Source organism: Mauremys reevesii, linkage group 4 (assembly GCF_016161935.1).
Source record: "Mauremys reevesii isolate NIE-2019 linkage group 4, ASM1616193v1, whole genome shotgun sequence".
NCBI lineage: Eukaryota > Metazoa > Chordata > Testudines > Geoemydidae > Mauremys > Mauremys reevesii.
The window spans coordinates 119641324-119663268 of NC_052626.1; the positions used below are offsets into that span (position 1 = coordinate 119641324).

The window sequence follows — 21945 nt, forward strand, 5'->3', positions numbered from 1 at the left end:
TTATCGAGAAAGGAATCAGCGTTCACATTCCCTACAGGCCTTTAAACGTTGCCTTCAGTCACTCGGCCTGGAAATAGGTGACATTCCTGCCCTTCCCCAGATACCACCTGCCCATGGCACGTAAGTGCAGACTTATTCCCCTCCTGGGCTTTGGCTTTCCTGGAAACTCAGAGACTAATAAACGAACACAATCCTCAGCCTGAGCTTCCTCCCCAAACCTGCCTGTTCCTGGGGTTTCCTGCAGGTCGTCCCTGTCTCTGGCCGAGTTCCCTGTTTCCAGCAGGTCCCAGCGGGAAGTTAACAAGTGGCCCCTCAATCAGCAGATTGATTTGTGCAGGGCTCTAACTCCTGCTAGCAGAACAGGGCATCAGAATCCAGCCACCCGGGTTGGAGATCCTGCTCCTTGTTCGAGAGAGGAAAAAGCAATGACCAATTCCTCATGGAAGAGCCGTAGGGGGCAGCTTGTCCCTTTCGAGTCTGTCTACCCTGTGCTGCAAACTCTGCAGCAGGAGCCGTAAAGCCTGGCCCTACGGACTTGGGCTCCCAGGGCTGGCACTGTGGGGCCAAACGGCAATGCAGCCTCTTCTGGGCTTGGGCTGGAACTTGAGCCATAGCCTGAGCCTCAGGTTAGAGACCCAGCTCTGAGATTTGTTACGGCAGGTTTTAAAATCCTGCGGTGTAGAGGTTCTCCTTAGGGCTGGGGCCTGGAGCTGGCTAGCCCCTTCCAACTAGCCCTGCCTGCCATCTCTGGGATGGGCTCTGGGGTACATCAGTAGAACCAGCTGGGTCTGGAGCAGCGCTTCTCTACCTGGGACATCCTCAGGGCCAAGCAGGTGGTATTGGATGTGCCCCACACAACACATCTGGGGCCCACAATGGAAACTAGGTTGAGAAGCACTGGCCTGGAGGAACTGATTGTGCTAGAAAGAGCAAGAGGAAGTTGCAGAGATGGAGGAAAGGCTCCTGCAGGGAAGCCCTTTAGAGCAGGACTGAGAGCAGTTTGCTAAGGCAGGGAAGGCCCTGGGACATCAGGGGAGTTTGGGCTGTGCCCACGGTAAGGTTTTGGGGAAGGCTTTTGTGTGTGTTTCTGAGCTTTAAGGTGCTAAACCAGACCTCAGGAAGACTGGGGTTCCTGGACTTGTCAAAGCCTCTTTCTTGAGATTATGGAGGAGCCAAGATGGGCAACCGAGGTGAGAGGCGGCTTGCAGGGCTGCCAGGAGGGGTTACCTGGGAGGAGGCCACTCATTGATAAATCCATCCCTCAATTTTCTGGCATTCTTCCAGGTTCGAGATGTCGTGGGACGTATCTTAATCTGGCTGGACAACGTCTGTGATCCCAGAGCCAGAAAAGCAGCGCTGAGGGCCACGGCCTTGCTGGCTCGTTCCCACCCCCAGGACGTGGTTCTGAGCTGTGTGGCGCACACGCTGTCATCGGACAGGTAGGGAGTAGCTCTGTTATCACCTCAGGCCATTATTTCTCTTCCTGCTCCTACTGACAGGCCACAGTCCGGGAAGGGTCCGTCGGGCTCACACAGTTGGAGAGAGTTTCCTGCTGTGCAGAGAGCTGTCCATGCTCACTAAGAGGAGATGCCCAGGCCCAACCACTGAGGAGCCAACCCTCCTCCTGCACTCCCCAGGATGGAGAAGTGCCAGTTTTCTGGAGAATTCCAGCATTGTCCTGATTTCTATGGGTCACCCCACTTCCTCTCCCATCCAGTACAGGGCCAATAAATGACTTTGGGGCTCATTCCACATCCTTGGGTCATGAGGTCTGGCTGATCCCTATTGTGTGAGAGAAGGGAGAGATGGAAAAGGCCCATGAGTGTTGCATCGCAGGCGTATATGAACAAAGCTCTTCAGTCAGTTTGATTGGCAGCAAAGTTTCTTTATTTCTCTCCAGCATACATCTTTATACTCTTGAAGCAGGCAAGCAAGCAGTTGCTAATTGGTTAACAAAATTTACACAGCCGCAGCTGTAACCCCATAGGGTAATTATCATCCTAACACCTGTTTGACTTATCATCCTATTTACTGCCTACCAGCAGATAAAAACTAGCCTCGACCTTGAAGTCTAAACACTTCAGCTCTCACATACTTATCTGCCAAGTTCCCACATCTCCCGCCTTTTCTCAAAATAAAAAAATAAAAAAAAAGAAAAAAGGCATAAGCAAAACATTCCCAACTCATAACATCATAACACTACAATCTATCACAAACCAAAATTAAAACTTTATAAAGCCAACCTATATAACCATGCAATTCTTAACATAACCCCAACAACACCAAACAAAAACAAAGCACAACAAATAAATGGTGTAAATTCTACAGGATTCCCCCCTTCTCTATAGCACACCAACTTGTGGCAAACTTCTATTACCAAATCATCCCTCAGATGTCAGGTGATCAAACTGACACTGAGGGAGGGGGGGTCCTAGAAAAACACAACATAAACCACATAAAACGCAAAAGACAATTTTGGCCAGAAACAAACAAAGAAACAAACAAACATAAAACACATAACATAAATTTAACTCTGTAAACAAATGCATGGTATATCAAATACTAAGCAGCTAACATCCATATTCCTCAATTATCTAAAATACAAAAACAAATATACCCCTACTGGGCAATCAATCATTACTTAAAATACACAAATACCCTTATTAATTTCAAACAAAACAGGGGAATCACTTCATCAATTAAATCATTTACAGTAATACAATTGCATCTTGGCTTACTTCTAAATTCAAAGCTATTCACAGCTTAAGGGTTCTTACTATTAACTTCTACCTTTAAACACAAACAAAAAACATCACCACTTATATGCCCTTAAGCCTAATACAATTTCAATTACATAGCACTATATACATTCTTCAGCTAATACAACAAAATTATTTATAACCAAACAATTACAAACTAATAACTTTACCTAAATTTATTTACAAACATTTCAAAAACACCAAAACTTTACTCTTTAGCAACTTTGCAAAATTCAACTGCTGTTCCCTCTAGCAATCACAGAGTTAACTTTTACTCTGCCTAACATTACTCGCTTGTAGTTAATTACCTTCTCTATCAACTACACCCTCAAGGTTATCAACCAGTTTTCCAAGCTTCTTGTCTGTTGCCCGCCGCCTGGGCCCGATCCTTTTTTCCTCTTCAAGTTCTCTATCTATCGCGTGCCTGCCTGGGCCCGATCCAAAGCACTTTACATAAAGGTATTTTGGGTCACATAAATTCAAAGCCATTCTCCCAAATTACCTAAATTTATGCCTAAATAACACCATAAACTCCCCCCCCTTTGAGAATACTCAACAAACCTTTTGGCTGAGTTTTCTCAAACTTTAAAAACAAAAAACAATTAGGCTCTAAAAAACAGGGGTTAGTAATGGGGGGGGGGGGTAATATCATTTACAATCCAATTAGGGAGGGCAATACATGCTAAAAAAAAATCCACAACACAGGGCGCAGCCTGTAAAATAAACCCCAAAATCCAATCAATACCACAGTTTTTAGCAGGAGTCCAAATTTTTTTCCTGCCAGTGTGCAATTCTTTGCTTCTTTACCAGGGTCAGTTCTCAATGCCCTTTTAGTCAGGAATTTCTAGACATTGGCAATATCAATGATGTGAGTGTTTTTTCTTCTGTTCCACCACCATCGTGGTTCAAGTTCTACGGGGGAAATTATCAGGACATCATCCTATACATTCAGGCAAAGCAAAAATTATTTCAATCAATTAAATCAATCAGGGAGGATCAAACAAACGGGATCCTGGCACAGCTAACAAGCAGTTGTTCTCCAGGGGCTCAGGGTGTGTACATCTTGTTGCTTTCTCAGCCATTCCATCCACCATTGCAGCAGTCATCTCTAATACTGACACTGTTGCAGTTTCTTCAGTCCTACTGTTTGCAGCCTCAAATCCTGAATGAGCAGTGGTAATATCTTGGACTAGTTCAGGAAATAGTTTTCCAGGCACTGCTTCTAAAGGCTTTAAAGTTTCAGCTGAGGTTTCCATAGATGTTACAGTTTCTGCAATGATTTGTCCTTCAATTGCTGCAGCTGTAACAGGCACAAATGTTTTTTGAGCCCCAGAGCTTTCAGTACTAAAAATGGGTGAGCCAGTATCTGCCAGCTGCACAGCTAAATTCTCTTGCTCCTCTTCGTCTCCCTTTCCACACACAGGCAGTTCTTGAGGACACATGTCGCTCTGTAGAGGGGCCCCATTTACAACTGCCCCTGGGCATTCTGATACTAGGTTAGATGGCGCATCTCCTACATCATTCTGCATGGGGGCCTCAGCTGCAACCGCTCCAGTGGGCGCTGATTCCAAGGTAAACACAGTATCTTCTACCTCTGTCGTCCCAGGTGCCTCAGTTACCCCACTCTGCATTGCATCCCCAATAAAAGCTCCCTGAGTGATCTGCCGCTCATCGGATCCCTGAAGCCGAGCAGTTCGGGTGGGCTTGCGCAAAGTGATGTCCATAGCAAAGGCAGTGTGGGGAGGGCCAGTGGATCCAAACCCTCGAGACCCGCGGTCAATCGGGGTCGATCGGGGCACACATCCCTTGAAAGGTATTAACTGAGCAAGACGTGTACCAGCAGTTATAGTCACAGGGGGACAAAGGGCACGTACCATGATCCCAATATTCCCCGTATAGTCGGCATCAATAAGGCCAGGCAAAACAAAAATACCTTGTTTTGATGTTGACGAGCGGCCAATCAAAAGGGCACTCAGGCCAAATCCTAATGGACCATCGGTGTTGGAAGGAAGAACTTGAACCTTGTCAGTCTCTAAAACTACATCTGTCGCTGTGGCCAAATCCACTCCGGCACTGCCACGGGTTGCTCCGGTGAGGTGTTCCAGGCAGCCGGGTTGGCGGGTGGAGGCACTTGTGTCGTAGCGCTCCTCCGAGGGGCGCTCCGTGATCCGTTTCCCGGCAGCGGTGTTCCATCCTTCTTGTAACGCGCCCAACAGTCGGTGGCGCGATGTCCAAACTTATAACATCGTGTGCAAGCGCCAGTTGCAGCTCCAGGTAACACATCAGAGGCCCGCTGCCCATTTTGCATAGGGCAGTCCCGCCGGAAATGCCCGGGTTTTCCGCAACCAAAACAGGGGCCGGCTGGCCGGGTCGGTTTTCTAGCCCCCCGCTGTCGCCCGAGCAGGGGTTGTAACGCCACGGCCAGTGCAGAGGCCTGTGCCTTAGCATGAATTGCTGCCTTATCCGTCTCCTCAAGCATAGCGGCCCTACCACATGCCTCAATCATTTCCATCAGGGTCGCAGTCTTGGGCAAGGTGGCTAATATACGGCGGCAAGTGGGATTTGCATTCTGGGTTGCAAGATCAAGTCCAACTGCAGTTCTGGCCTCTGGCGTCAGATTAGGAGATCTATCAATAGCCTCTCGAAGGCGATCCAAAAAGGTGGAATACGGTTCCGATGGGCCTTGTGTAATTTTAGCATAGGGAGGGGTCGGCTTCCCCATCTGGGGCACCGCTTTAAAGGCAGCCAAAGCCAGTTCCTGTGATTGCTGCAGGATCCGGGGATCGAGGCGGGCTTGCAAATGCGGGTCAACAAAGCGACCGGCTCCCAAAAACATATCAGCAGTGGCCACGCGCCGAGGATCATCATCCGGTAAATCCAAATTGCGGACAAGAGCCAAGTCAACTCTCTTAGCCCAATCATCTTTCCACAACAGTTTCTGTGTAGGTGTAAGAAGCATGTCAGCTAGCTTAATCGCATCGTATGGACACATTGCTTGGCCAGCAAATACCTGTTCAATGATAGACTGTACATACGGATTATCTAGTCCATAAGCCATGATCGATTTCTGTGCCTCACGGATCAACTTCCAGTCCAAAGGGGCCCACCGTCTATGATTAGGGTGTTGAGGGTCTGGCGTAATCACCGGAAAGGCCTCAGGTGTTAGACCTTCAAGGATGGCTTCTCTTAAAACTCCATGCCAGCGCTGTACCGGATCCGGAGGGTCCCCAGTTGGAGGGTCCCCGGGGCCAGGCGGGGCGGGGGGGCGAGTCGAATGAAAGCACTTGTGAAGATGCGACCGCGATGATCCAGGTGGAAGACCTTCCAATTGGTCCAACTTGTCACATATATGCTGCAGCTGTCGACCCTGGCGCTCCATCTCCTTATAGAAGGCATCAGACTGAGTAAACTGAGTAAACGTAGTCAAATCGGGATATGGCTTTGATGGCACATGTTCCACCCGAGCCCCCTTCGTTCCCCCGCAATCGTGGCACCCCCAGGTCCCGTGGACACGGCATGGCTTTGGAGGGGGCGCATACGGCAAGGCTGTCTCCATAGGCTCGGGCGTATCGGGGGGTAACGGGACCGTAGCAGAATCAATCATGTCGGGGCCGATAGCCACATTGGAGGGTAGTGGAGCCGTAGCAGGGGCAACATCATCCATAGGGTAGGGGTTGGAAGCCAAAGGTATCACCGTGTCCTCACCACCGAAAAACTCTCTGGCTCCAACCGGCAACACAGAAGGCATTCCGGGCGTTGGGCGGCAAAGCTCAGAAAGGGCCGCCTGCACTCCTGCCTCGGCCGTGAGAGTTTCTACTATCTCCTTCGCCTTATTCCATACTGGACTCAGGGAGAAGGCCTCCTTATCGCCCTGAGCCACCGACTTCCAAAGCTCGGAGCCTAGCCGCTCCCAAACAGTTTTATCAAAAATTGTACTTGGTTGAACAGAAAGTCCCCTTCTCCGTCCCCACCGCAGCAGACGGGATAACGTATCAGAGGGGAGCTTCTCTCCCTGCCGCTCCGCGATGCGCATCAAACATTCATGCACCGTCCTTTCTTCCGCTGATGCAGTGGTTCCCATATTAGCTGCTCACCTCTGGGCTGGGGTGTGCCTCCCTTTTCAGACGCCCTGCGGCTTGCCGCTCGACACTGAGCTCAGGTGCGCCCCTCTTTTCGGACGCCCTGCGGCTCCTAGCCGCTCGACACTGAGACTCAGGTGCGCCTCCTTTTCTTCTTTTCAGTTCAGGCCACCAACACTGTCCTCATTCAATCACGTCGGGGTCACCATTTGTTGCATCGCAGGCGTATATGAACAAAGCTCTTCAGTCAGTTTGATTGGCAGCAAAGTTTCTTTATTTCTCTCCAGCATACATCTTTATACTCTTGAAGCAGGCAAGCAAGCAGTTGCTAATTGGTTAACAAAATTTACACAGCCGCAGCTGTAACCCCATAGGGTAATTATCATCCTAACACCTGTTTGACTTATCATCCTATTTACTGCCTACCAGCAGATAAAAACTAGCCTCGACCTTGAAGTCTAAACACTTCAGCTCTCACATACTTATCTGCCAAGTTCCCACACATGAGGTCCATCTGTCTGTCCCCTGGGGACCAGTGCAGGATTGGTACCTGTAGACAGTTCCCTATTTATTCCATGGCTGAGGAAGTGGTGAAAAAACACACTCATCCTTATGGAGCTGCACAGCAGAGGTAAATCTCTTAAGACAGAAAGTTCCAGCCCTAATTGTTGCAAAATAAATAAATAAATAAAGAATCCACACATGACCAGAGCGTAAATGCAGTGCAGCCTGCCTGAGTCTGCAGACAGCCAGCAATAACAGCTCTGAGAGGGGTGAGTGCCTCTTTTCATCTCAAGATGTTGTGAACCCTGAGTCCTGCTGGTTATTGCCGATCACTTTGCAGAGTCATCCAGCTGAGGTGTTTATAACACAGTCCCCATGTGCCTAGGGGCCGTGAAACCCAACTGGACCCTCGCCAGAGGTCAAAACTCTGGCTTTCCTCAGCATCCTCTGCAATGCAGTTCTGCACTGACCATAGACAAATCTGTGTCACACTGGAGAGCAAATTGAAGAGCAGCATGAAAGAAACTGAATTTCTTACCCAGTTCAGTTACCAGAGGAATACAGTGTTGGTTTTCATATTGATTTGTGTTTGAATTGTAAACCTTTCAGGTTTGAATTCCTTGAAGCAGCCCCAGTGCTTTGCAGGGTCTGTGCTCAGAAGCTACAGAAACTCAGCAGCGTTGGCACAGAATTTCAGTCAAGCTTCTGGAAGACCTTAAATCCAGACCATTTGCTCTTGTTTTGTCCAACCTAGTTCTCAGTGTCCCCAGGGCTTGACCACCATGTCCGATCTTCCTCACCAAACTTGGAAGTCAAATGACTGGAAGCCTTTTGGATCTATCTGCAGTCTTCCTCTGCAGATGCCTGGGGGGACCAGCAGTGCTTAGATCAGCAAGAATGGAGAGAAGAGAGGAGGGGGATTTCAGTACTAGTTTCCTTCCAGTTCTGTCACACTGGGCAGTACAATCTCCCCTTCCAAACTCCCGAATCCTCTCCTGTCAGGGCATGTTCTGATTCAGTGTCCGACAGTAGCATTGAGCTGCTGAGAGAAACTTGGCCAAATGCTGGGTCTCAGTTACACCCCCAAATAGCCAGAGTAACTCCAATGAGGTCAGGCAAGTTCCTTGGGACTGACCCTAGTGTAGCAGAGCAGAATGTTGCACAGTCTGGTGGTCACAGTGTGGTGGTCACTCTGTGGTCAGTACATGGTCACTGTCCTGGAAACAGCGGTGCTAGCTTCAGGAACAATAACCCATTAGGGGAAAGGAATAAATACAACCTTCTCTGACGGGACTTGCCCTGCCTCAGCCTCCCTGCACCAATCGGTGTCTCCTCTGAGAGACTCCTTTCCTGCCCACTTTCCAAGCCTCTCCCTGGGGAGGGCAAGATTTGGCCAAGCAGGGAAGGTCTGATTTCTCTTTCTGAATCTGCAGATGTGCCATTGAGCTGTGGAAGGCCTTGGGTGAAGAACCACAGCTCCCCAGGGAGGTGCTACAGCAGCTGCTGGACAAGCTCCAGCAGAGACGCCGGGAGGAGAAGAGTGGCAATCAGGGGCAGCTCCTGGCCCCAGCACGCCAAGCGCCATGCCTGCGGAGGGTCCGCTGGTCCCGCGGCTTCGGTGGAGCATCCGCAGGCGTGCCTGCGGGAGGTACACCCGAGCCGCAGGACCAGCAGACCCTCCGCAGGCACATCTGCAGGAGGTCCACCAGAGCCGCGGGACCAGCGACGGGCAGAACGCCCCCCGTCACGTGCCGCCGTGCTTGGGGCGGCGAAATTGCTAGAGCCGCCCCTGGCGGCAATGTGTCTCTGGCTGTAAGTGAGATTTGAGATGTCACTTTGAGAACCCGCCACCACAGGGAGGATGGTGCATCTGGGTGTGTCGATTGTACGGTCAGGGTGGGGCATTGTGGGAAGGCTCCTGAAAGCCAGTTGATGTACGCGACGTTGTGTCTACACTGACACTGCATCGTCGTAACTGCATCGACCTGGACTCTCTGCCACTTGTGGAGGTGAAATTATGAATTTGGCACCAAGGGGCAGTTCTGCCAATGGGGAGGAAATTCCATAGTTAGGGTGATGCTGGGTGAGGGGCCTTGCATTGACATAACTCTGTAATGCAGACCAGGCCTTAGTGTGTCCTGGCCACCTCCTAGCAAACCCAAGAGGTGTAAATAAAGTTTCACCCAGGAAAAGTTACGGATCTGAAGTGGTTTATCTGCTGGTACCCTGGCTCTGTTGTCTTCTGCTCTAGGTGGCGCTTTAGTGAGCAGGTGCAGTTCGGGTGTCCCTTGGAAGTATCCAGGTTTCTGGCTCTGTACATTGTGACTAGAAATCTTCCCACCAGGGGATCATGAGCTGTCCGGTACTTTTGACTGGGCCAGAAACACTGGGGCTATGAGAACGGATCTCCTCAGGATGGTTTCAGCCCGTCCAGTCATGGCTGGAAAGCCAAAGCACAGGGTCTGCACCATTAAGAGAAATAATGCGGAATAACATCACCCATACTCTTCTGACCTTTCCATAGGCTCCATCCTGCTTCCGTTCCAGGAATGGGTGAAGGTTCAGGACCCTCCCAATGTCTCCTCCCCTCTGAGGAGCCAATCCCGTTTTGTAATAGGCTGGGGAGGAAATGAGACATGACAAAAGGACAATAGCGAATGGCAATGGGGGCAGGTGGCAGATTGGGATAGTTGAGTGAAATTCTTTCCCCCCTCCAGGCAATGAGGATCATTTACGAGGCCCTTTTCCTATGGGGATACCGAGAAGCCATCCTGGAAATGTATCCCCAGATGCTCATCCTCTGCGTCAGGCAAGTGCAGTATGTGATGGATCTGCACTTGCCAGGGACCTACATGGCCAGCACGACATCCAGCCCCGAGGAGGGATCCAGCCGCCTCGACCCCCTAAGGTAATGACTGAAAGGAAAAGGAAGAACAGATTTGTTCTGCTAAACACATGTGGTCTGTTCATGGCCATCATTTGTTTGGGTGCTAAAGTTAGCCCAGGCTCGCTTACACCAACTAAGGATCTGGTCCCACATGCCCGCTTGAGTCCTGTTACCTGTCACAGTAAAGAATCAAGTATTCAACTGCATTGAGTGATGACATCAACCATCTTAAGAAGCTACAGTGTCACTAACTGGTTACAAACTCAATGAAACTGCAGTGTCGACAGGGCCCATTGGGCAGGGAAGCACCATGATATCACACTGGATCTATCCTCGGAGAGGCTAGCTCCTGCTGTCCATGCTGTGTGTGCCAGGACTTGTGCAGATTTGCCATGCTTGGGGCTCGTTATCTGACACTGGTATTTTTTATCTTTAGCATGTCGGTGGAGGCTGTGAAGACTCTCTTTTCAATGCCCGGATACTGGAAGGAATTTGCCAGCATCCAATTTCAGCAGGGTTGGGACATGATATCTTCACGATATTACTACTCGCAGGGTGTTGTCCTGATTGCAAGGTAGGAGCCCAAAGTTTCCTCTTCATTGGGTCTCTCTCTTGGGAATGGGATTGCCGTGTGAAATGTTCCTCTGTTCCAGGCTGCCATCTCAGCCCAGCAACTAGAGAGGAACTCTCTCTCCCCCTTGATAACCACAAGGGACTTTCTGCTTCATGTTCCAGAGCCATGATCGAGTTTGAGAACCCTCAGCTCCCTGCAGTCTTCAGAGAGGCCGTCACCATTGTCCAGAGTGAGAAGGAGGAGGAGCAAAGAAATATTGCCATGACTTTCTGCACTGAGGTGAGATTCATTAGTTGACAGGCACAAGACAGCCTTACAGCCAGCTAGCTCCTCTCCACACATGGATGGTCGTGGGGCATGGCAAAGAGAGGGTGAGATCGCTCTGGCTGGATTTGCCTAGATAGGATCATGTGACAAGAGGAGATGTTTCTCCCGTGCCCCAAGGCCATGCTTCTCTCCTCCCCTTTTCCTGGGGTTCTGCTTTCTTCTGCCCCAGGGGTCGCTCCATGGCACTCAATGGGGCCTGGAGATTCCCCTTTCCCTGGGGGTTTATTTGTGACTTGTGCATTAGTCTAAGTTCTGGGAATGAACCAACTGAAAGAGCAGCACCTGGTTCCCTACACACCACAGACTTTGTATGGGAGTAAGTGGCCATTTGGTCAAGATGAGTGTCCAGGGAACACACCTCACAGGAAGATCTCTGCTCCTCAACTGGATGTTGATTTGGCTCTTTCCAGTTTCTCCAGAGTCCTTCCATTGAGACAATACTGACAAAATCAGAGCTCCAGGCGCAGCTCATGGAATGGACCCAAGATAAAAATCCAGTTGTACGTCGGCTCAGTCTGCGAGGCCTTGGCAGTATTGTGCTCCAACCAAAAAAGGTGAGAGGTGTGGATTGCCTGGGGGACCGAGGAAGCCGATGTCTATTGAATAGCTCAGAAATGAGAGCAAGATCCCACACAAGCCTTGTTGTTTAACGCACAGCACTCAAATGTTGGAGGTGCTTTAGTGAGCAAATCAAGGCACGACGTGGTCCCTGCTCCCGTGAGCTGGTGCAATGGGGGAGGTGCAATGGGGTGCAATGGGGGAGGCAGGTGAGCAAAGACAAAGGTTACAGTAAGCAGCAGGCAGAGAGTGACAGGAGAAGGACTTTGTGCCCCGTTGGGGGGCTGTGCCAGCCGTGGTTTCTCATAGGTGAGAGTGGGATGGGCCAGCATATGCCCCAGGGTGTCACCCAGGATAGTAATGAGCTGCCTTCTTCATTCCTGCAGGTGCAATCGTTACGAGCCCAGCTGCCAGCGATCATGGACATGTTCTGTGACAGGGATGGAGTGTGTGTCATGGGGGCCATGCATAAAGCTGGAGACATCATCTACCTCCTGGATGGGGAGGGGCTTGGCTCCATCTCCCAGGACATTGCAGTCAGCCTTCGCCCCTTCATTGATGACGTAAGGCTGGGAAACACAGGAGAACCCCATTCCCCCTTGTCAAGGTTTCGTCCCCCACTTTGAACTTTAGAGTACAAATGTGGGGACCTGCATGAACACTTCTAAGCTTAATTCCTAGCTTAGATTTGGTAACACTGCCACCAGCCAGAAATCAGTGTCTGGCACACTTACTGTCCCCCCAAAACCTTCCCTGGGGAACACAGATCCAAACCCCTTGGATCTTAAATCAAGGAGAAATTAACCATCCCCCCTCACCAATCCCTGGTGAGTTCAGACCCAATCCCCTTGGATATTAAAACAAGGAAAAATCAATCAGGTTCTTATAAAAGAAAGCTTGTAATTAAAGAAACAGAAAGGTAAGAACATAAGAACATAAGAACATAAGAAAGGCCGTACCGGGTCAGATCAAAGGTCCATCTAGCCCAGTATCTGTCTACCGACAGTGGCCAATGCCAGGTGCCCCTGAGGGAGTGAACCTAACAGGCAATGATCAAATGATCTCTCTCCTGCCATCCATCTCCATCCTCTGACGAACAGAGGCTAGGGACACCATTCTTACCCATCCTGGCTAATAGCCATTTATGGACTTAGCCACCATGAATTTATCCAGTCCCCTTTTAAACATTGTTATAGTCCTAGCCTTCACAACCTCCTCAGGTAAGGAGTTCCACAAGTTGACTGTGCGCTGCGTGAAGAAGAACTTCCTTTTATTTGTTTTAAACCTGCTGCCTATTAATTTCATTTGGTGACCCCTAGTTCTTGTATTATGGGAATAAGTAAATAACTTTTCCTTATCCACTTTCTCAACATCACTCATGATTTTATATACCTCTATCATGTCCCCCCTTAGTCTTCTCTTTTCCAAACTGAAGAGTCCTAGCCTCTTTAATCTTTCCTCATATGGGACCTTCTCTAAACCCCTAATCATTTTAGTTGCTCTTTTCTGAACCTTTTCTAGTGCTAGAATATCTTTTTTGAGGTGAGGAGACCACATCTGTACACAGTATTCGAGATGTGGGCGTACCATGGATTTATATAAGGGCAATAATATATTCTCAGTCTTATTCTCTATCCCCTTTTTAATGATTCCTAACATCCTGTTTGCTTTTTTGACCGCCTCTGCACACTGCGTGGACAGGTAAAAATCATCTCTGTAAAATCAGGATGGAAAATGCTTTACAGGGTACTTAGATTTATATAGCCCAGAGGAAACCCCCTCTAGCCTCAGGTTCAAAGCAAACAGCAAACAGAGGTAAAAATCCTTCCAGCAAAAAGAAACATTTACAGGTTGAGAAAACAAACATAAGACTAACATGTCTTGCCTGTGCTACTTACAAGTTTGAACATGAGAGACTGATTCAGAAAGATTTGGAGAGCCTGGATTGTTGTCTGGTCCCTCTCAGTCCCGAGAACGAACAACCCCCAAAACAAAGAACACAAACAAAGAACTCCCTCCACCAAGATTTGAAAGTATCTTGTCCCCTTATTGGTCCTCTGATCAGGTGTCAACCAGGTTTACTGAGCTTCTTAACCCTTTACAGGTAAAAGAGACATTAACCCTTAACTATCTGTTTATGACACCCCCCACTCTGCCTGTCTCTGGTGCCCTTGTCGCTCTCTCCCCATCCCCTTTCCTCCCACCCCTCAGCCCTGCCATGGAGCCTCCAAGGGGTGCCCCTGCCATGGGTGGGGAATCTCCTGCTCAGCCACCTCCCTGTCAGAGCTCTTCTCCGCAAACCTCAACCCCAGCGCCGTGCTCCCAGCCCCTGCTGCAGCCTGGCCTGGGGGAGAGGGGCCTGGCACTGGGCAGATGACCAGCTGTCTGGAGAACACCGGCCCCCAAAGAGATGGAGATTCTCAGCAGGAAAGAGGTGGGTCGGGAATGGCCCAGCTCTCAGGGGCACCAAAGAGCAAAAGAACTGCTGTGTTTTGTAGCAGCACCTCCCTGAAAGGCTCCAGCAGCTGCTCCTCCCCTTCCCCAGACCGGTCTCCAGCAGCCTTCCCTCCCTCTCCCCTCATCGTCTAGGGGTCTAGGATTCTGTGCTCTCCAGACAGACATTGCGTCTAGGACACCATGGGGCTGCAGTCCTGCACAGCGTCTCAGGCCCTGTTCTGTACAAGATGTCTATGGCGCTGGCCTGGTGGCCTCACAGCTCCCGCGAGCCAAGTCAGTTAACACGGGGCAACCGGAGCAGCGTGCGGATTATGACTCTGTCGCGTTATGCTCTGATCCTGCCTGGCTTTAACCGGGCTTCCCCACTCCCTGTGTGTCATTGCCAGGAGAGGGGCAGTGTGCGCTCCGCTGCCATTTTACTGCTTGGCAACGTGGTGAGCAGCGTGAAGGACCCGGACAAACCCATGGTGCAGCAGGAAATGATCCACTGCTTGCTCCCGCTGCTGCTGCATCTTGAAGACCAGGATGAGAGTGTGACACTGGTAAGTGCCACAGTCATGATTTCCTTAAGCCGCAAAGAGCCAGAATCCCCTGGGGCCCCCACTCCATTCATGGCCAGAGCCCCTTACCCAAACAGAGTCTTCTCCTCCCTGCTTCACTCCATGCTGGGGCCTAGTGTCTCACCCATTCTCACAGCACACAGCACAATTTGGAAGAAAAGCCTTCTTCTGGGAAAGAGTCCTGACAGGCCTCAGGTCTTTGGGCTGCTGCATCCAAAGGTTCACAACAAGAGGCAGCAAAAGAAAAGGGAGCATAGATCTGTAAGTGCCCTTCAGTTCAGGGAGCTGATATCTGCCCACAGCCTTCTGGAAAGTGGGTGCAGCTGCCCTGACTTCTTCCCTGGAGCTCCTGAGAGACCTTCTCCAGGTCCCAGCTTCCCAGACTTCACCGGACGTTGCCCTCTTTCATTGGGCCAACTGGGATGTGGAGGGAAGCCTGATCTGGGGCCCCTTTGCTCCGACTCTTTGGGATCCCAAAGCTGACTCACGCTCTCATGCAGTCTCTTTGCGCCTAAGGACTGAGCTGTGGAGATCTCTTATGAATCTTTCCAGGGCCATCCATAGAGGTACACAGGGCCTGGAACAACACACCCTACTCTGCCCTAAGCCCCACCCTCACTCCATCCCTTCCCCCAAGTGCCACCCCACCGCTTGCCACCCCTGCTCCACCCCGCTCCATCCCTATTCCTCCTCCCCCAACCCCTCACCCCCTCCTTTCCCAAATGATGCTGGGAGCTGGCGAGGTGGGGCATAACATAGTGGGACTGGAAGTTCTGCTCCTGGCCCCGGCATGGCCCACGTCCTGTATCCCCCTGAAATGCAGGGCCCCCCAAAGTGCAGGGTGCTGATCAACCGCCCCAAACCATCCAAAGACCATCTGACTCTCTCCAGCCAATTCCCTCTCCTGAGCACACTCCTGTATACAACAAATGACAGGACTCTCCACTAGCAGGACAAGCAGGAGAACAAGGGACGGGAAGGTCCCATGTCCCCAGACTATCCTCTCTCAGTGAGAACCCTCTTGGTCTCACCTTCTCTTGCAGAGATGCAAATTGACGCTTTTCCGCTGCGCAGTGTTTCTCAGGTGGGTTCATTTGAAGACGCTGTTCCGCAGCATGGCCTGGGATGGCTCCTCACAGCTCCTGAAGTGTGCCTGGAAGTGCTTGGTAGGTCAATTCCTTGTGCCTTGAGAGTGGTGAATGGGGACTTGAGGGATACCTTTCTAACCCCACACCCTGAGTATCCATCCGCTTCCGTCGGGTGGGAGGACTCTATTCCAGGCTCTCTGCTGGTTCATTTCTGCAGGAATTTTTGAAATTTTTCTCCTCAACTGTCAGTCCTGCAAACTTTTGTCTTTAAAAATGAAAGCTGAGATTCTGGAGAACACAATAGTAGCTCCAGAGAGGTGCTGCTATGGTGTATGGGCTCATACTGGCTGTTGCCATGCCATGGCTCTATGCTTTGGCTTCCCTGGACTAGTCGCTGTGGGAAGAACATGTCATTTGTATATTGTGCGTTTCTTCCTTCTTTCTTCCTAGATGCAGAACAACAAAAGCCACATCCCCAAATTCCTGTTCCAGGCTTTAGAGTACCTGGAAAGCTCACAGACAACAATCAGACATTCTGCAGCCCTGTTCATTGGTAAGCTGAGCAACTTCACTTGATCTTTTTTGAACTGCTTCCTTCAAAGCCCTTTTTAAGACTGCTGCTCTGTTCCCTCCGACAGCCCCAGAATCCTGAAAGTAAGTGTGTGTGTGTGTGTGTGTGTGTGTGTGTGTGTGTGTGTGTGTGAGAGAGAGAGAGAGAGAGAGAGAAATTAACATGACTTCCAAGATGAAGGGAGCAACTTAACTGTATCGACCGCACCAACTTCCCCTGCCCACAACTCCTCTTTGGCTGCGCCTTAGGGAAACCAGCATGATGTGAATTCAATCTCCTTTGGAAATCAGTCTCTCAGTGACTTCTAGGCTTCTGATGCTTTATCTAATGTGCTTTAGATAAATGTATTTAATTTCCCAAGGGCGGTCTTGGGAGAAAGGCTGCATCTTTTGCAGTTTTCAGAGAAGGATTTGAAAAGTAATGAGATTCATTATCTGTCTAGGAAATACCATCCATCATTACTGCGACTTGTTGTCTGAAACAGTGAATGAAGATGGCATCTCCCGCCTGTATGAAGGTAAGGAAATACCTCTGTGTGTTTGTGCCTCTGTGGGAAGTACAGGGGTGCAGCACAGGGCCTGAACACAGGTTTGAATGTGTCCCTCTCTGTCTAAGGACAGTGTTTAAGGAAGAAGGATGGTCACGCGAGCTTTCATCGAGGTGCCACAATATGTGTATGGGAGTAGGGGAATTCCATCCCTAGCTCCTAGAATAGACGTAGCCTTAGAGCTGTGTGGGGAGACTGTCTTCATAAAGATCAGAACGTCTCTAAAGGAAGGCCTGACTGAATTGAAAAGGGCTGTTGTTATTATTAAGGATGATGATGATGATGACAATTACCCTCTGTAGGGAAAGATTCATCACTTGCCCTCCCTGTAATGGAGAGATTTCAGGCCAGGGAACCAGGAAATCCCCTGAGTGCACATTGGAAACATCTTTTCCTGTGACCTCTTAAGGAACGAAGGCACAGGGCCACAAAGGATTTCAGTAGATGCTAGGAGTCTAAATCCCTTTGCGGATCTGTGCGTAAATGTTGGATCATCTAACAGCTCTGCTGTTGTCACTTTTCTGTTCCATCCCAAGAACAGTTGCCCCCACCTGCCTGTGTTTTAGCGTGTGGAGGTGTGTATGCTGGGGGAGGGGGAAGTTACGCACGGAATGGGGTCTCCTCTGTCCAGGGCTATTTTGGGAGTAGCAGAGTTGTTGTTTCTTGCCCAGACTCTTGGGTAGCTAATAGCATGTGGCAATGGCCATCTGAAGGGGAGGTTTCCTAGGCATCAGTCACATCAGCACCATGGGGCTTTCAACCTGTTTCCTTTTTGTTTCAGCTTTTCAGGAAGCGCCTTTGACATCCGACAGGACCACAGGGCACATCCTCAATAGATATTACAAATGGCTGCAGAAGCTTGGAAATCTCGTGTCGGGTTCCACATTTGACTAGGGAAGCGGGACCGACACAGAAGACCTCTTTGTCCTGCTATGGTACGTACAACAGTGTCTTTGGAACAGGGACTGAACAACGAGGTGGATATCGGCAGATGACAGAAAATTATGTAGGTCAGTGAGGCGTAGAGAAGACTTTGAAGAAGTTGAAAGGGATCTAATAAAGCCATGTGACTGGGCAGCACAATGGCAGATGAAAACCAGAGCTGACAAAAGCAGGGCCATATGCATGGAAAGCAGTGAGGTGAACGAGTCCTGCATATCACTGGTGTCGGACACCAAAGCACGGATGGTTGGGCCCAGTGGCTGGAGTAGTGGGGGTGGGGCCTAGTGGTCAGGGTGGTGGAGGTCGAGCCGAGGGGAGCCAAGGGTTGGAGCCGGAGTCAGGAGTCAAGAGCAGGATTGGAACAGGCTAGGACAGAGATCGGCAATCTTTCAGAAGTGGTTTGCCGAATCTTCATTTACTCACTCTAATTTAGGATTTTGCGTGCCGGTAATACATTTTAAAGTTTTTAGAAAGTCTATTTCTAGAAGTCTATAATATAGAACTAAACTATTGTTGTATGTAAAGTAAATAAGGTTTTTAAAATGTTTAAGCAGCTTCATTTAAAATTAAAATGCAGAGCCCCCAGACTGCTGGCCAGGACCCAGGCAGCGTGAGTGCCACTGAAAACCACCTTGTGTGCTGCCTTCAGCACCCATGCCATAGGTTGCCTACCCCTGGGCTAGGAATAGGACCAGGGCAGGATTAATGATTCCCAGCCAATGGGAGCTGTAGCCTACAGACAAGAGAAGCTCATAGACAATCACTATCAGGGTTGGAAGAGTCCTCAGGAGGTCATTTAGTCCAATCCACTGCTCAACACAAGAGCGATCACCAACTAAATCCCCAAATGGCCCCCTCAAGGGTTGAGCTCACAACCCTGGGTTTAGCAGGACAATGCTCAAACCACTGAGCTATCTCCCAGGACAGAGACTCCTGGTGTGGTGCTTGTCGTGGTGTCGCGGCTGGGGGGCAGGGGGAGGAACGGCAGCACGGGGAGCTGCCTCACCCCACCCCAGCCAGGCAGAGCCGGCCTGGCTGGAATGCAGCACGCAGGGGCTTTAGTGCCTGTACCACGGGGCCCCCCTTAGCCCTACTCCTTTCATGAGTGCATCACTGCCCCACTTCTGCCCCATCCCCACACCTGTTTACAGGGCAGAACCTGTAGCTGAGCTCTGAAATCTCTCTCACTTTAATGAAGTTACTGTAGTCAGTTACCCCACCTTTGGGCTCCATGTCTGACATCTCTCCCCACTGCACAGAGCCCTACATTCACAGAGCTTCTCGCATGTGATTCCCTCACTCATCAGAGCCAGGCGGAGAGAGGAGAAATTCTCCCAGACTCCTTTATCCATTGCCAGCCCACAGGGTAGCGGAGGTGGTGGGGGTTGGGTTCTCTCTTTACGCAATGCCAGCTCTCAGGGAAGTTACAAATGAGCATTACCATAGTGGGTTGGTTTTGTGCTGTGGAAAACTACCCTGCTTGAAAGGTTTGTTCTTCTGATTTGTGTTCCTGCCCTTTCTCCCTCTTACAGACATCTAGAGGCTAACAGGAGCCAACTGAGCCCACCACTGATCACATCTCTTGGGAGACGCCAAAGCAGCTGTTGCATGGGAAGGAGGAGACAGAAGAGTCAGAGCAGGATGTGCCAGGGTGCACCAGTCACACATAACCCCACAGTCTAGGCGGAAGAAGCCAAGCCCCTCCCCAGCCCTGCCGGACATGCTACACCAGTGTGAAAGGGAGCAGCTCAGCTCAGTCTAGACAGATGCCAAAAATGGAGGATGCACATTGTAGGCTCCAGTCCAGAAGCAGCTGAAGCCCCTGACTGCAGAGCCCCGAGGTGCCGAGACCCAACCCCATCCCCGGGTGCCTGCAGACGTGCAAGGGAGCTCGCAGTCTCTGGGAGTTTCCCACGCCGGGAGCCCAGAGACCCCCAGCCCCATGGCCTAGAGACATCTCGTAGGAAGTAACCTGGGAGAACTAGCCTCTGTCATGCTGAGTGACATCAGATGTTCTGGTTGGATCCCCACTGACCTAATGCCAAACACATTGGCCATGGACAAGGCCCTGGGCTAGGACCCGGGAGGGAGTAACAAGGGCCTGGGTCCCCCTGCCCCGGCCACCATCCATCCTTGGGTGGCAGCCCACCTCCTCAACGTGCCACTAGACTATACAGTCCCAAGAAGAGGGGCAGCCATCTTGTCTCTGAACTCTCAGCCAAACAACCCTGCGCTGAAGGGCAGCGATATTGACTCTGGCCGTTGCACTGAGGGAGAGAGCAGCCATATTTTCTGTAGCCATCAGGCCACACAGGCATGAGAGACAGGATAGCAGCACAGACTCTGGTCTCTGGGCTACACAGCCCCACCGGAGAGGACAAACGCACGGACTCTGGTCGTTGGGCCACACAGCCCGATGGAGAGGGCGGCCCGCACTGACTCTGGTCGCTGGGCCACAGCTCTGAGTGGGAGGGCGGCCGCACTGACTCTGGTCGTTGGGCCACACAGCCCGACGGAGCGGGCGGCCGCACGGACTCTGGTCTTGGGCCCCACTGCCCGACAGAGAGGGTGGCCGCACGGACTCTGGTCTTTGGGCATCACAGGCCCCACTGAGAGGGCGGCCGCACGGACTCTGGTCATTGGGCCACACAGCCCCGACGGAGAGGGTGGCCAGTTGTACTCTGGTCGTTGGGCCACACAGCCCCGACGGAGAGGGCAGCCGCATGGACTCTGGTCGCTGGGCCACACAGCCCCGACGGAGTGGGCGGCCGCACGGACTCTGGTCTTTGGGCCCCACTGCCCCGACGGAGCGGGCGGCCGCACTGACTCTGGTCGTTGGGCCACACAGCCCCGACGGAGCAGGAGGCCGCACGGTCTCTGGTCGCTGGGCCATACAGCCCCGACGGAGAGGGCGGCTACACGGACTCTGGTCGTTGGGCCACACAGCCCCAACAGAGAGGGCGGCCGCACGGACTCTGGTCGTTGGGCCACACAGCCCCGACGGAGAGGGCGGCCACTTGTACTCTGGTCGTTGGGCCACACAGCCCCGACGGAGAGGGCGGCCGCATGGACTCTGGTCGTTGGGCCACATAGCCCCGACGGAGAGGGCAGCTGCATGGACTCTGGTCGCTGGGCCACACAGCCCCAACAGAGAGGGCAGCCGCACGGACTCTGGTCGCTGGGCCACACAGCCCCGACGGAGAGGGCGGCCGCACGGACTCTGGTCGTTGGGCCACACAGCCCCGACGGAGAGGGCAGCCGCATGGACTCTGGTCGCTGGGCCACATTGCCCCGACGGAGCGGGCGGCCGCACGGACTCTGGTCTTTGGGCCTCACTGCCCCGACGGAGAGGGTGGCTGCACGGACTCTGGTCATTGGGCCATACAGCCCCGACAGAGAGGGCGGCCACTTGTACTCTGGTCGTTGGGCCACACAGCCCCGACGGAGAGGGCAGCCACACGGACTCTGGTCGCTGGGCCACACAGCCCCGACGGAGAGGGCGGCCGCACGGACTCTGGTCGTTGGGCCACACAGCCCCAACAGAGAGGGTGGCCGCACGGACTCTGGTCGTTGGGCCACACAGCCCCGACAGAGAGGGCGGCCACTTGTACTCTGGTCGTTGGGCCACACAGCCCCGACGGAGAGGGCGGCCGCACGGACTCTGGTCGTTGGGCCACATAGCCCTGACGGAGAGGACAAACGCACGGACTCTGGTCGCTGGGCCACACCCCCCCGACGGAGAGGGCAGCCGCATGGACTCTGGTCGCTGGGCCACATACCCCTGAGTGGGAGGGCGGCCACATGGACTCTGGTCATTGGGCCACACAGCCCCGATGGAGAGGGTGGCTGCATGGACTCTGGTCGTTGGGCCACAAAGCCCCGATGGAGAGGGCCGCCATTTTGACTCTGGCCATTAGGCCAAACCACACTGAGGCTAAGGGCAGTTATTTGGTTTCAGCCATGGGACCTCACCCCTTGACCACTAAGGCATCGCTCGTCTGTCTCCATGAGAATGACCCCATGACATGAGACTTTCGGGGTGAAGATGCAAACATGAGCAGAAGCAAGGAGTGGCACGTGATCCCTCTAAGA

General features: G+C 51.8%; 2 protein-coding genes across 2 annotated transcripts in view; both read left to right on the plus strand.

Annotated features, from left to right (window-relative positions):
- The window catches only part of LOC120404793 (zinc finger protein 850-like), a gene marked incomplete at its 5' end in the record, with an annotated part of 508632 nt that overhangs the window by 250388 nt on the left and 236299 nt on the right, over nucleotides 1–21945 (plus strand). The gene's annotated exons all lie outside the window — the stretch shown is intronic.
- On the plus strand, nucleotides 11060–17717 carry LOC120404804 (maestro heat-like repeat family member 5). Its single transcript, XM_039537803.1, has 8 exons — nucleotides 11060–11082; nucleotides 11541–11684; nucleotides 12075–12251; nucleotides 14532–14687; nucleotides 15780–15871; nucleotides 16244–16346; nucleotides 16807–16881; nucleotides 17693–17717. The coding sequence occupies exons 1-5, from the start codon at nucleotides 11065–11067 to the stop codon at nucleotides 15801–15803; spliced, it is 519 nt and encodes a 172-aa protein (XP_039393737.1). The 5' UTR covers nucleotides 11060–11064; the 3' UTR covers nucleotides 15804–15871; nucleotides 16244–16346; nucleotides 16807–16881; nucleotides 17693–17717.